Below are 15,388 nucleotides of genomic sequence, written 5' to 3'. Positions count from 1 at the left end.
GGCAGGCAGCCAGTCAACAGTGCTTATGTGAAAATTGAGACAGTTGACCAGAACTTGGACCTTTGTCAGTTTTGCATAGCAGAATACTTTTATCAGTTTGACATGGTTTACCTTACCATCAAATCTTCCTTAAAGCAATATTTTGTTTAAAGTGAAAGTTTCATATATGGAAAGCAGCTGCAGAATATTCAGTCAGTTGCACCTGAGCCCCTCCACTTCGAAACTACTCGGGGCTATGCTGTGACAACATGGAGGTCTCTTTCAGTAGTACTGCAGATCAACACTGGCCTGCATCATCATGTGGATGGGGTGGGAAACTGCTGGCTGCTGGGCTGAATCTGGGCTCTGAAGGGTCCTCATCTAGCTTATTGCTTCTCCTCCCCTGTAAGCTTCTGGAAGCATAGAAAAAAAAGTTCCGTGTTCATTCCTTACAGTTCCTTTAAGCAATGAAGGAAGCCCTCCAAGTCCTCTCATTCCAGTGGATCTTCAGGTGTAAAGGGAGTAGGGAGGACAACAGCAACTGCTGATATCTCCAGAGCTACTTGAAATCCCTCAACCTGAGGGGGTAAGAGCAAACTACAGCATCCAAGCTCTGAAAAAGAGCAATGCAAAAGAATTAATGTAAAATGAAGAGAGGGTGGGGAGAGAAAATGGGACAGCAGAGAACGAAAGAAGGGGTGGCAGAATGGGGGGGAGGGAGTGTGTGGATGGATAGATTTGTGTGACTTGGATATGGATTTGGTCCCACCCACTTTTAACTTTGGCCATGCCCACCCTGGTTTGTGGCCCTCAGAAGATTACCCATGATGGAATGTGGCTCTGAGACTGAAAAAAGTTCCTCACCCTGGCACACAGAGAAACAAAGTCTTGATTATGGATATAAACTAATTATTACCCTGTACTCATTGATTCAGGTGAGTATGGGTGTTGTAAGGCGGTTTAACAAAACAAAGGATACAAAAGTAAGATACAACCTTGTTTCCTGAAGAGTCTGTTCAATCATGAGTTGACAGGGCTTTATTTTTCTTCGGGGGGGGTAATGCTCTGGGCAGATAGTGCTTCTGTGCTTTACAGCTAATTGAGGAGGATGTGCCATATTAGCAACTTGTAAGAGTAGGGCACTTATGCACACCAATATGACGTTTGGGGTGTAGAATGGAACTTGAGAGACTTGGGGCAATGTGCTTAGCCAACTATACAATAAGAAGTTCAGTGTTGTTTCACATCTTGAATATTGCAGTAATGTTTAAAAAAAGTCTGCTTATTATTTTGCAACAATATAGTATCAACCAAACAAAAAGTTAGAGAATCTTGGAAGCAACTTTTGTAAGGTAATTAAAGGTGATGGCTGAAAATAAGTTTTTTTATTCTAGTTTTATTTATATTTTAGTTGACATTTCCAAAGAAAGGGCTTTGGGAATCCTTCAGCAAACTCTACAACAGCACACAGTTTGCTTGTCTCAGTGGTGTTCACACACAGCTTCTAAACATCAACATCCTTTGAATGCCTAATTACATCCTTGAAACACTACACTTTTAAGGTGAACAGCATGTCATATTACGTATGGTGTTGTGTTTTTCAGAAAATCCTCCCAGGAGGGAACACATCATTTGATGTGGTTTTTCTTGCAAGAATGGTGGGAAACGTAGAAAATACTTTATTTATTAATACATCTAATCATGGGGTATTTACTTACCAGGTAAGTGGAAAAAGCATTTTAGCACTTCATAAATGATTGAGAGCAGAAGTAAAACACATTGCAGTATGCACTGGGCACCATTCTGAACAATGTGCGACTGCTTCGTAGTTCAGCCTTTGTCTCTAAAGTTAAGGGTTTCAATTGAAACTTTTTCAGTTGAATTTATTCTAAACTCAGTGGCATTCCTGCTGTCTAGTGGGAATTTGTCTGCAATATATTAATAGGGTTTTATATTATATTACCGCTATATACTATCACCATTATATAATATTACAAAACCTCCAACTTGTACATTAATCGAGGACAATAAAAACTACTCATTATTAAAATGCATCATTGATTTCTGTTGATTTTAGATAGTAATAGTGATCGTTGATGATACGTTTGAAATTAATAGATTGATTCAAGCAGCTTATAATTTTAGAGGAAGAAGGACATTTAAATGGCAAAGTAGCTTTTTCAGGAACAAAATTACATATGGTGGAAAAATTATAAAGGCATGATAAATTTTGGGATGCCATTTTTTAATAGTGCTCATCTCCATGTGCATAATCACAGTGATTTAATACTTGTGGTACTCTAAAGTACTGTGATTTGGAAATAGAGAATATGTTGAAAGGTTATATATGACTAAGTCCCACTCAGAGTAGATCCATTGAAATTATTGACCTTAATTTAAACAGCTCAGTGTTTTTTTAAAACCCTCTCTATTGTGTAAAAAAGTTGTATCCAGTATCTGGATACAAAACAAAAATTGTAGTTTGAGAGAAACTTGGTCTGTAATTTATCACTAATGTGGATGGTTAAAGGCAGAAAAAGGTATGTATTTTTCTTGTATCCTGAGGCATTTAAATATTACTAGAGACTACATTACTTTAAAATAATCCTAAACAAGTTGAGAAGGAGGTAGAGTGTCATTAATTGTGTGCATTTTAAAGATAGAAAACAGACGATAAGTGCAGATGCTGGGTTACTATTTTTTCTTCTTCCCCCTCTTAAACAGGTATTTGGTGTAGGAGTACCAAACCCTTATAGACTCCGTCCTTTTATAGGAGCAAAGGTTCCTGTAAATAGCAGTTTTTCTCCTATTATAAATATACACAATCCCCATAGTGAGCCTTTGCAGGTAAGTAGTGCAGTGTTCATATTTACAATTACTTGTTAAAATATTTGCATGATTTTTCTTTTAAGATAAATAGAAGACAGTGCAATATAGCTTAGCAAACTAAATGGTAAGTAAATAAATATTTGAATTTTATCAGATATATAATATCTAAGAAAGATATAAATAAACCAATCTATGCCAGTTACAGTAGGGCCCCACTCACACAGTGGGTTACGTTCCAGACCCCCGCCGAAGAGCGAAAACTGCTGGTAAGTGGGATATAGCCCGAAGTCTGCTGCTGCTCCGGCAGGATCAGGTGTACAGTACAGCTGATCGCGCTGTACAGCTAATCACTGTCAGCTGGAGCGCGGTGGTTGGATCAGCTGGAGCGCAGGGAGCTCCAGCCACTTGGCAGCGCTTGGCCCCTGAAGCTCCCCTCGCCATAGCTGATCACCCCGCTGGCGCCATATTAGCGGAATGCTGAAAAGCGGGGCCCTGCTGTACTTCATTAGATTCATAAACACCTCACAATTTTCCCAACAATATGTATGGATTTATATTTTCTTACATCTTGTTACACCAGTAAATGATCAAACTACTTTATTTTTCAACAAAAAGATCATAAGACTCTACTCTCTGACTATGATCATATTGTTAAGTTTAACCATATATACTATATCCCACAAATATTTGTATTTTAATAACATACTAAGTTATTTCAGATGCTTTTGTAAACTTAGATTCTATTCCCCTACTTTCAATTAGTGAAATATACAGATGATAATACAAACCTTACAGTATTTGTCTTAGTTGTAATTTTGAGAAGCTATTTTCACAAAATTAAAGGCTTACATTTAAGGGTTGACTTAGCAAATGCAGAAACTTCACAAGTGTAGCTGATTTTTTTTAAATGGTGGGCATATTTTATCAGCTATGGGAATTTAATGGAATCTCTTGTATGTGTGATCTTTTTTCTGAAGAGGGAATAAAATAGAAATCAAAAAATATTTAAGACCTTTTGCTATCAAAGTATTTTTGTGTTGTAAATTCTGAAAGACACACAGACACACGCTCTCTCTTAAGCAAAAGGAAGCACAGAGAAAAAATGTTGACGCCTTACTTCAAATGATTCCTCATTTCAAAACCAGGAAATTCCTCTGGCAGTCTGGGGCTTCTGCATTCTTGTTCATAAGGAATGTTTCTTCTAAGCTGATAACTATTAAGAGTATATCTAGTTAATACTTGAGCTCTAACATTATCAATTATTATTTATTTTTGGCTATCCTCACAGGTGGTAGAAATGTATTCAAGTGGAGGTGATCTCCACCTAGAGCTTCCAACTGGCCAACAAGGGGGTACAAGAAAATTATGGGTGAGTGGTACAAATACTAGTTAATTCACTTAAAGGTTTTAGTATATTGACATTTATTTTTAGTCTTTCTCAGTAGCAGTGATTACATAATTGGGTTATTGCATGAAAATGTCAACCTACAGGCCCATTTTTCATATTCATATATAGTTAATATGTTCTATATCATTTTAAAGATAATATTCCAAAGTTTCATTATCTGGCAACAGTTTTTCAAAATGGCATTTTACACATGAGTAAAATAGCCAGAATCGTGGCATGAAAGATGACTCATAATTTCTTATGAGAAAGCAAAACTACCAATACAATAAAGGGTCATTAACCTATTGTCTATTTTCCTGGAGAGATCTAAAACTGAAGATTGGGGGGGGGAAACAGAGAAATTCTGTGTTAGGAACAAAATTAGATGAGTTTAGGATGAAAAACCTTTTGTTAGTTGAACATGTTACGTTGGTCACAGAAACACATACTTTTTTCCTCCTCAACAAATGAAAAGAAAAATCTTTTAAGTTTTCACTTTATTCTCTTCTTTGAGTTTGTAAGCATTAAGAAAATGTGATGAGATATTAACTGAAATGTTCACCTGCAACAGCTCTTGTGACCAACATAACACCACAATGTGCAATTTACATAGCATAAATGTGTTGTTGTGTATGTCATTAAAACTCATTTTAAGGACTGTCATAATTCTTTCCCTGATAATTTATTAATTATCAGACATATTATTTGTACCATAATATCAGTGTAGTGCATCTTGCAGAGTTTTAACAAAAAGAAACAGGTCCCTGTCCTCAAGAAGCTTACACTCTGAAAGACAAGTCACACAAGGGCAGGGAGGACATACATTATTGCTTTTAGAAGAAAGATAATATAATTATGTTAATATATTGCATTCAGATAACTTTTTAGGTTAATTATCAGCAAACATCAACAATCAAGGTGTAGTTTTCAAAAATGTAGAGCTGCTATTTCATGCAATTAATGAACTGGATTTGATGAGGAGATAGGATAATTTTTATTCCAACTATGTCTGACTTTTTTTAAAAGGGCCCTGAATTGGACAATAAATCATATCTTTGGATAGAAAGCATTGGTTCCTTGTAGCCTCTTTAGGGCTTCTGCAAGCTGTGGCCCTTCCATCTTATCCCACCTAACAATGAGCAAATTGTGAGTTTAGCCTAGTTAATCCTGCTCTCTTTGGTATAATTAGATTAAGGATTTTCAGAAATTTTGAATGTACAGGAGGAAAAAACACTATGACTTAATCTGTTGTAGAAGTAGGGGGCATCCCTGGGCTGGGTTGGTACTAACAGAAATATCTGTAAGTTAGGTGTTTATCTAAAATATTGGTAATATCACCAAATGTATTTCTTATACTAGTTTCTTACAACAAAACAAGTCTTATATACTTTGGAAAAGGCCAGCATAACAAACTGTTACTTGTCAAGTTTACCCATGTCTGAAAAAATCTACAAGTGATGATTCTGAACTTTTCATGCAGTGGTTTTTGAGGCTGGTTAAAGCTTCCATCTCAATATTAAGTTAGTTCATTACCTAAAAACAATTATACGACATATTCCACTTCTATTTTAATTAGTATTGTGGACCTTGTATTATAGTGACTTCTATAATTTTGCATGATTGTCTGTTTCAATAGGAAATTCCTCCCTATGAAACTAAAGGAGTTATGAGAGCCAGTTTTTCTTCAAGAGAAGCAGATAATTACACAGCCTTCATTCGAATAAAAACAAATGCCTCAGACAGCACAGAGTTCATTATTCTTCCAGTAGAAGTAGAAGTCACAACAGGTTTGTCAAAATGTAATTTTTAATCTGCTTCATGTATTTTCCAATTGCAATAAAGAAAAAAGGCTCATTTTGTTTTGTCCTCTCTTGAAGCCCCAGGAATTTATTCATCAACAGAAATGCTAGATTTTGGTACATTAAGGACACAAGGTGAGTCCTATAATATTTCACTGTTTCAGATTAAGTAGACATGTCTTATTTTTCAAGGGGTGCATATTATCAGTTTTATATGTTTTCTTCCTTAGATTTTGCATGTAAGAAACTGGAGGCCTTCAAATATATTGGGTTGCATCCAGGCAGGTCCTGCTGTATATGGAAAGGGTTCTTCCATTTACAAGGGGGGGGAATCACCAGGGTTCTGCTGGACGAAGGGGGTGGGAAGGTGATTTTTGAGTATTTCCCCTGCTATTCCAGGGGGTCATCCAACCTTCCAAAGTAGCTTTTCATGGGCTACAGGGAGAAGGAGAAATGGACAAATATGGTCTCTTCCCCTCCCCTTCTTCCGGCAAAGTGTTGTATGAATGAAATCTTGTCTCCACAAGTCTTAGTCCAACTAACTTATACTTTATGCCTGGGATATGTGGCTTTAGAAATACTGTATAAAGTAAAATGAAATGTAATACTGCAGTTGTCAACAGAACTTCTCATGAGAGCAGTCTTCCGTTATATTTCTTCCAAATGACCGCACAGGTACATCTGATTTCAATGATAGCTGTCTCACCATAAATGATCATACCAGTGAATCCTTAGATAACTTATAAAATAAACAATTATAAATCAACTCTGGATTCAAACCTCATATCATTTACAATGTGTTGCCTCTGTTCCCAAGCAGTGGCATGTTATTTTTTGGGACAATGTATTTTTGAAGGCTTGTATGACTGAAGAAATTATTCTTGGACATAATTGCTATATTCTAGCAAATCTTCATACCATAGTTTGGAGCAGCCTTCCCCAACCTGATGCCCTCAGATATTTTAGACTACAATTCCCATCATTCCTGACCACTGGCCATGCTGGAAGGGGCTGATGGTAATTGTAGTCCAAAACATCTAAGAACATAAGAACATAAGAAAAGCCTGCTGGATCAGGCCAGTGGCCCATCTAGTCCAGCATCCTGTTCTCACAGTGGCCAACCAGGTGCCTGGGGGAAGCCCGCAAGCAGGACCCGGGTGCAAGAACACTCTCCCCTCCTGAGGCTTCCGGCAACTGGTTTTCAGAAGCATGCTGCCTCTGACTAGGGTGGCACAGCACAGCCATCATGGCTAGTAGCCATTGATAGCCCTGTCCTCCATGAATTTGTCTAATCTTCTTTTAAAGCCATCCAAGCTGGTGGCCATTACTGCATCTTGTGGGAGCAAATTCCATGGTTTAACTATGCGCTGAGTAAAGAAGTACTTCCTTTTGTCTGTCCTGAATCTTCCAACATTCAGCTTCTTTGAATGTCCACGAGTTCTAGTATTATGAGAGAGGGAGAAGAACTTTTCTCTATCCACTTTCTCAATGCCATGCATAATTTTATACACTTCTATCATGTCTCCTCTGACCCGCCTTTTCTCTAAACTAAAAAGGCCCAAATGCTGCAACCTTTCCTCGTAAGGGAGTCGCTCCATCCCCTTGATCATTCTGGTTGCCCTCTTCTGAACCTTTTCCAACTCTATAATATCCTTTTTGAGATGAGGCGACCAGAACTGTACACAGTATTCCAAATGCGGCCGCACCATAGATTTATACAAGGGCATTATGATATCGGCTGTTTTATTTTCAATACCTTTCCTAATTATTGCTAGCATGGAATTTGCCTTTTTCACAGCTGCCGCACACTGGGTCGACATTTTCATCGTGCTGTCCACTACAACCCCGAGGTCTCTCTCCTGGTCGGTCACCGCCAGTTCAGACCCCATGGGCGTATATGTGAAATTCAGATTTTTTGCTCCAATATGCATAATTTTACACTTGTTTATATTGAATTGCATTTGCCATTTTTCCGCCCATTCACTCAGTTTGGAGAGGTCTTTTTGGAGCTCTTCGCAATCCCTTTTTGTTTTAACAACCCTGAACAATTTAGTGTCGTCAGCAAACTTGGCCACTTCACTGCTCACTCCTAATTCTAGGTCATTAATGAACAAGTTGAAAAGTACAGGTCCCAATACCGATCCTTGAGGGACTCCACTTTCTACAGCCCTCCATTGGGAGAACTGTCCGTTTATTCCTACTCTCTGCTTTCTGCTTCTTAACCAATTCCTTATCCACAAGAGGACCTCTCCTCTTATTCCATGACTGCTAAGCTTCCTCAGAAGCCTTTGGTGAGGTACCTTGTCAAACGCTTTTTGAAAGTCTAAGTACACTATGTCCACTGGATCACCTCTATCTATATGCTTGTTGACACTCTCAAAGAATTCTAATAGGTTACTGAGACAGGACTTTCCCTTGCAGAAGCCATGCTGGCTCTGCTTTAGCAAGGCTTGTTCTTCTATGTGCTTAGTTAATCTAGCTTTAATCATACTTTCTACCAGTTTTCCAGGGACAGAAGTTAAGCTAACTGGCCTGTAATTTCCGGGATCCCCTCTGGATCCCTTTTTGAAGATTGGCGTTACATTTGCCACTTTCCAGTCCTCAGGCACAGAGGAGGACCCGAGGGACAAGTTACATATTTTAGTTAGCAGATCAGCAATTTCACCTTTGAGTTCTTTGAGAACTCTCGGGTGGATGCCATCCGGGCCCGGTGATTTGTCAGTTTTTATATTGTCCATTAAGCTTAGAACTTCCTCTCTCGTTACCACTATTTGTCTTAGTTCCTCAGAATCCCTTCCTGCAAATGTTAGTTCAGGTTCAGGGATCTGCCCTATATCTTCCACTGTGAAGACAGATGCAAAGAATTCATTTAGCTTCTCTGCAATCTCCTTATCGTTCTTTAGTACACCTTTGACTCCCTTATCATCCAAGGGTCCAATTGTCTCCCTAGATGGTCTCCTGCTTTGAATGTATTTATAGAATTTTTTGTTGTTGGTTTTTATGTTCTTAGCAATGTGCTCCTCAAATTCTTTTTTAGCATCCCTTATTGTCTTCTTGCATTTCTTTTGCCAGAGTTTGTGTTCTTTTTTATTTTCTTCATTCGGACAAGACTTCCATTTTCTGAAGGAAGCCTTTTTGCCTCTAAGAGCTTCCTTGACTTTGCTCGTTAACCATGCTGGCATCTTCTTGGCCCTGGCGGTACCTTTTCTGATCTGCGGTATGCACTCCAGTTGAGCTTCTAATATAGGGGACCAGGCTGGGGAAGGCTGGTTTTGGAGGATCAGGAATTAGGAGTGGGAAACTTTATGGTCATATACTCTGTCCTCCCATGGGGAGGAGATGAGAAGCTTAGACTTCTGATCTGCAACAAACCATAGTTTGCTGGAGGGGGTTCAAATGTGATAAACTTTGATTTGCATAAGCCATAGTTTGCCTCCACACCAGGACCTCAACTCCTATTGGATCCTGATTTGAGAACAAATTAGTTTGCATACAAACCATAGTTTGCTGCAGTTGGATAAGATGTCAAACTATAGTTTACTGCAAATTTGGAGCACTCTTTTAATATCATCCCCTCACATGATGGAGAAGGGAAATCCTCAGGAATAAGTATGCAGCTTACTTGACATTAATTTTCTTTTGTGCAATTGAGCCTTAGTGCCTTTTTATAATTGGGTTTCAACAGATCTGCCGAAAATCTTAAATCTACACTTATTAAATTCAGGAACAAAAGATGTGCCAATAACAGTGAGTATTACCTTTTCAGTTTCACAATCTCAGTATTTTTTTCTATACATCTAAATAATATGAGCCCATGAGGAGTCAAAATTTGAGTTCTGTTGGTTTGATCGCCTTCTTTCTCTCTCCCCACTCCACTCACAATCTGATCCAACCTATGCTTCATGGCTGGTGCTTCCTTTTCCAAATGGACTCAACCAAGAGCTTCTTTTGATGAAGTGTTAGCAGCTTTCAACAGTGTATCCTGTCAGTGTTGCCTGATGTGAGGCCATCAGAAGTCAATGTGGACAAAGTTAAAATGACTAGTTACTACGTAGTCAGTCTTAAGTAAAACTTCCCAGCTTCTCCCCCCCCGCCGCCATATCCCCGGATTTCTTTTAACTTTCTACTCAAGACTAAGACTATGGATGGATATTTTCAAGGTTTATTTGGTTGCTTGTTTGTCCACCAGGCTTTGATTTTCAGTGTCATCCATTAATACATAAAGCTTGCAATTACACAACTCCTTAAATTGCTGTTATGGTGTTGCATTAAAATGAAAAGCAGCAGGATTTCCAACAAGCACGTGGAAATGTATTTAATAAATTCCCTATTGTTTACAACTGAGCAATTCAGCATAAATGGCTTGAAAAGTGTACAGACAACTTGTATGTACACTCTTACATGATTTTGCACAATTACATAAGGTAATCTCATTCAAGGAAACCTGCCATTCAGTATGACAATTACAAAATAAAAATGCAAACAAAACTTGAAGGTTCTTATGTAGCTGGTATTTCACAACAACTTCACTTCTAGAAGTAGTTAATATCTCCTTTCAATAGATGTTGGTTGTAACCACTGTAAAGAAAGCAGTTTTGAGACCTCCATCTGAAGAGGCCTGTCCCAGACCCTGAAAGTTATTCAGTTACTGGATGGTCACAAATACTCTGTTTTGGACCAAGGTGCTTGAGCTGGTGTAATTTGTCAGTGCTGAAATGCCTGGTTCTGTACTTTTGTAATCTGTGCTTTTGTAATCTAGCAGTCTCTCATTGTCTTAAACCCTTTCCTAAGCCACTATTCTAGATTGTGCAGCATGGGAGATGAGTAGTATTATGCTAGTTATTGCTATGTTTTTGAAATGTATCTTTATCTCTTGTAGTGTAGCTATTTTCCATATGAGTTCGGCCATCAGTGCGGGTATTAGCTCCACCTATCGTGCGAAGGCAAGAATGTTCTTTGAAGTCAAGACCAGGGGCGCCAAGCCCCTCCCATTCTACAGTTCATTCTTGCCTTCGTACGAACAAGATTGATATTCGGATAGCGTAGTTTTAGCTAAGTCTCTGTGTGTTTCGTTGCTGTATTTGTCTGACAGGGTGTGGAGGTTGGCTGTGTGTGTGTCTCCCACGTTCCTTCCTTCCCTCTGTCTTGTGTTTAACACTGTCTTTTTCGTATTTCTGGCGAATCCAATTTAATTTTCCCAGGTTTTAGCCCAAAGACCCTGTTAAAGACCGCGGCTGCGGTTCTTTTGTTTTTTCTCAGGCGGGAGCTTGCGACTGCAGCTCCCGCGCTCTCCCTTGTCCGGGTCAATTTCATTTACCCAGGTTTTCGCCCACGGCTCTGCAAAGACCGCGGCTGCGATTCTTTCGTTCTCCCCAGGTGGGAGCTTGCGGCGGCAGCTCCCTGCCTGTCTCAAAAGAGCCAGCCCTTGCGGCGCTCTTTGGTTTTAGTGCCTGGCCATCTGGGTTGCCGCGTGCCTCGTACGGCCGCGGCGTTTATCATCGCGGTTCCTTTTCGGCCGGGAGACTGCGGCTGCAGATCTCCTTTCCCCTGAACTGCTCTGACTACTGACTTGCCGCCGCAGCTTAAAGCGCGCCGTGACGGTCTCTCTGTCAGCGGCTTTTGCTTGTTTCCCTACTCTCTCTCAGCTGCTACGGTCCTTCCCCGGCCGTTCTGCCTCCCCTACTGAGTCTCACCTGCCTGGCTTTTACAGCCGCGATTCTCTTCCTCGCAGCTGTAGCACGCTTCGGCGTCCGTTACTGGCAGTCCATTTTTGCTGCCCCCTCAGTGCCCGCCGTTGCTCCTTCTCCGTAGCCGCCATTTTTGATTGCATTGTTTTCCCGCTCTTTTTTGTGGGCGCCATTTTGTCTGTCTCCCTTTCCTGTCCTTTATACTTAGCCTACCCTATACTGAATAAAGGGGGCTTAGCTGGCAAGGGCTCCCTGTACGTACGTGTAAGATAGGATTCCTTAGCTCTTTGGACTCCTCTATCACACGACTACTGCTGCGGCTTCTCACAACTAGCTGACAGCTAGCACCTGTACTTCGGTGGCTGCCTCATTATCGCTGTGACTGTGCTTTAGACTTTTGAACCTTGCTGGCTCTGGCGCTAGGTGCACAACTTGTTGACCTGTACATTCTGCCCCATCTGTGGCCGTGTGCTAAGACTGTGATGCTGTGCACAAGCTGTTGAACCGTACATTCTGCCCCCTCTGTGGCCGTGTACCAAGCCTGAAGTCTATACTGTACATTCTGCCCCCTCTGTGGCCGTGTACCAAGCCTGAAGTCTATACTGTACATTCTGCCCCCTCTGTGGCCGTGTACCAAGCCTGAAGTCTATACTGTACATTCTGCCCCCTCTGTGGCCGTGTACCAAGCCTGAAATCTAGTCTGCATTATATTGACGGTGCTCCCATAGTGCATTCTGCCCCCTCTGTGGCCGTGTACTTAGCCATCTGCCAGTGCATTCTACCCCCTCTGTGGTCGTGTACTGTGCCTGTTTGGGTCTCTACATTCTGCCCCCGCTGTGGCCGTGTACTGCACCCATAGTGAATATAAGATGGCGGAACAGCCAGACATGTCTCAGACAGCCAAGCCACAACCATCTAAGGCAACTAAGACTAAGCATGCCAAAGCACTGGCTAAGACTAAACATCTTTCCAGCCACAGCAAACCCAAGCGTCCACGCTATGTCTCTGGGCCGACCCCCACCACAGCAGCTCAGGAACAGCTAACGGATATATTTCATTCCCCCGCTGCTTCCTCTGACGAGGAGGACTTTGCTAGCTTTCCTACTCAGCTAACACTTAGCCAGCCTCCTTCCATGTTGCCACCCAGGGCTTATCCTCCGGCTCAACCCACTGAGCCACCTACTCAGCCACAACCATCTGCTTCAATGGGGCTGCAGCTGTCCCATTATTTTCTTTCACAACTTCAGGGCATGCTGTCATATTTTACTCAAATGCAGTCACCACCACAAGTTCCCGCCATACCTCAACGCACTATGGACCAACGTGTGTGTCACGAGGCAAACCCTTCCTGCTCCCCAAATCCCTTTGACGTAGCTAGAGGCAGATGTATCGATGAAGCCTCGTATGGGGAGCAGTCAACCTTTGCTGATCACCCTGAAGGAGATGACTGGAGTGATTATTCGGAACATGAGGAGGATACATCGTATCGCTTGTTTAATGCCTCTGATTATCAGCCTCTAGCGTGCAGGGTAGTTAACGTCCTTGGTCTCCAAGCTGCGCCCCCAACAACTACCGCTCCAGCTATTAAAGGGGCCAGGGTTCTCAAATCCCCTGCACCAACTGAGCACTACATCCCGGTGCCGGATCCCATTGACAAACTGGCCACCGAAGAATGGTCTCATCCATTCCAAACGCGCCGCTTCAACAACCTGGCTGACAAACTTTACTCCCTAGCTCCTGACTTTGCCACCAAGCTAGCCGTCCCCGGCATAGACGAACCGATCGCTAGCCTAGTTTCACGATCTCTTTTGCCTAGGGAAGGAGAATCCCAACTAAAGGATGCTACTGAGCGAAGATTGGATTTCGCTCTCCGCAAAAATCATGAGGCCACTGCTTTCTCCATGCGTGCCTCCGCATCAGCTTCCGTGTTGTCCAGAGCGGCAATGATGTGGCTGGATGATCTTCTAGAGGACCCTAACCCTGATCCTGTCTCTCTCAGAAGGTCACTGATAAAGTTGCGCAAGACAGCGGCGTTCGTAGCTGATGACACTTTGGATGCCACTCAACTGGGGGCACGAGCCATGACGGCTCAGATAGTTGCTGAATGGACCCTCTGGCTTCACCACTGGCAAGCTGACTCTACGGCCAGAGTGAATCTTTCTAGGGCTCCTTACTCCGGATCTTTGCTGTTCAGCGAGGAAGCTCTAAAGGCAGTGCTGGTTGATCCCAAAGACGCGCACAAACCGGTTTTGGCCACTGTTAAGAACATTGATCATAGACCTTTCAGGCGATTTCTCCCCTTCCGCACTAACCAGCCCTTTCGAGGAACGCGGCCAGGAGGACGAGGCCGCGACTTCAGATCATATGACTCCAATTCCTTCAGGGGATCCTGGAACCGGCGTTTCCAGGGCAGAGGTCAGTACCAAGGGCGCAGGGGTACCTCATCGTCCTCATATAGGGGAGGGTCTCGCCAACGCAAGCGGTACTAATGCACTACCTGTTGGGGGCAGACTACTTATGTTTAGACACCAGTGGCTGCGTCTGACTACGGTCGCCTGGATCAGGGACCTTTTTTGTTATGGCTATGCTATAGAGTTTTGGGCGACCCCACCAGACAAATTCCATCCATCTCCTGGTCCCAGAGCACCAGCCAGGCACAGCATCATGCAGACAGCTATACATCACCTCTTGGACATAGCGGCGATAGAGCCAGTCCCCACAACAGAGAGGTCGGAAGGGGTGTACTCCCTCCTATTTGCTGTGCCCAAACGAGATTTGTCATGGAGGGCGGTATTGGACCTCAAGTTCGTCAACCGCTTTGTAACATATCGCAGGTTCAAAATGGAATCCCTCCACTCAATTACAGAAAGCCTGCATGAAGGAGACTTCCTGGCTTCTATCGACCTAAAGGAAGCGTATCTCCATGTCCCTATTTGCATAGCCCACAGAAAGTTTCTTCGGTTTGCCTTTGGCCACCAGCACTTTCAATATAGAGCAATGCCATTCGGCCTCTTGTCTGCTCCGAGAGTATTTACCAAAGTGCTACTTATTTTAGTGGCTTATCTCCGGACTCCAGGGGTCCATCTCTACCCATATCTGGACGATCTTTTAATACGGGCAGGTTCTGAGGAGCTGGCTCATCGTCATTTAACGCTCACCCTCAATGTCTTGCAGGCCTACGGCTGGCTTGTCAACTTCGACAAAAGCCATCTTCAACCTACCCAATGCCTACTACATCTAGGGGCGACGTTGGACACCCTGCAGGCAATGGTGTTTCTGTCCCCAGATCGCATCACTGCCATTACAAACATCGCAAGGTCCCTGATGCAACAAACATCCGCAGACGTCATGCTTCTAGCCAGGGTGCTCGGAATGTTCATCTCTACCATCCATATTGTGCCATGGGCTCGAGCCCACACTCGACACCTTCAGTGGGCTTTGTTGCCTTTTCAACAGGACATTGCCAGCTCCAATCATCGCAAAGTTCCCTTGAGCCCCGCACTGCACCTTTCATTCCGCTGGTGGACGAGGGTCCAACATCTTTCCAAGGGCACTCCGTTCAGAGAACCCCGCAGGACTGTTGTCACCACAGATGCCAGTCTCATCGGCTGGGGAGCACACTGCAACTCCCAGTACGTTCAGGGGGTTTGGTCCACCGCAGAGCAGACTCAGAGCATCAATTGGCTGGAGCTAAAGGCTGTCCACTT

The 15,388-nt window shown here is 42.5% G+C and overlaps 1 protein-coding gene across 3 annotated transcripts in view; it reads left to right on the top strand.

Annotated features, from left to right (window-relative positions):
• TMEM131 (transmembrane protein 131) overlaps positions 1–15,388 on the top strand; it is a 112,592-nt gene that overhangs the window by 50,984 nt on the left and 46,220 nt on the right. For all 3 annotated transcript variants that reach the window (XM_061626916.1, XM_061626915.1, XM_061626917.1), the window contains 6 exons: positions 1,584–1,700; positions 2,704–2,826; positions 4,097–4,177; positions 5,832–5,982; positions 6,073–6,129; positions 9,680–9,741. In XM_061626916.1, the coding sequence (XP_061482900.1) occupies positions 1,584–1,700; positions 2,704–2,826; positions 4,097–4,177; positions 5,832–5,982; positions 6,073–6,129; positions 9,680–9,741 (591 nt within the window). The remainder of the gene's footprint in view (positions 1–1,583; positions 1,701–2,703; positions 2,827–4,096; positions 4,178–5,831; positions 5,983–6,072; positions 6,130–9,679; positions 9,742–15,388) is intronic.

The sequence above is a fragment of the Rhineura floridana genome, chromosome 5, assembly GCF_030035675.1.
Source record: "Rhineura floridana isolate rRhiFlo1 chromosome 5, rRhiFlo1.hap2, whole genome shotgun sequence".
Taxonomy (NCBI): domain Eukaryota; kingdom Metazoa; phylum Chordata; class Lepidosauria; order Squamata; family Rhineuridae; genus Rhineura; species Rhineura floridana.
The sequence above is the reverse complement of the archived record's forward strand: the minus strand, read 5'-3'. Positions and strand labels throughout refer to the sequence as shown.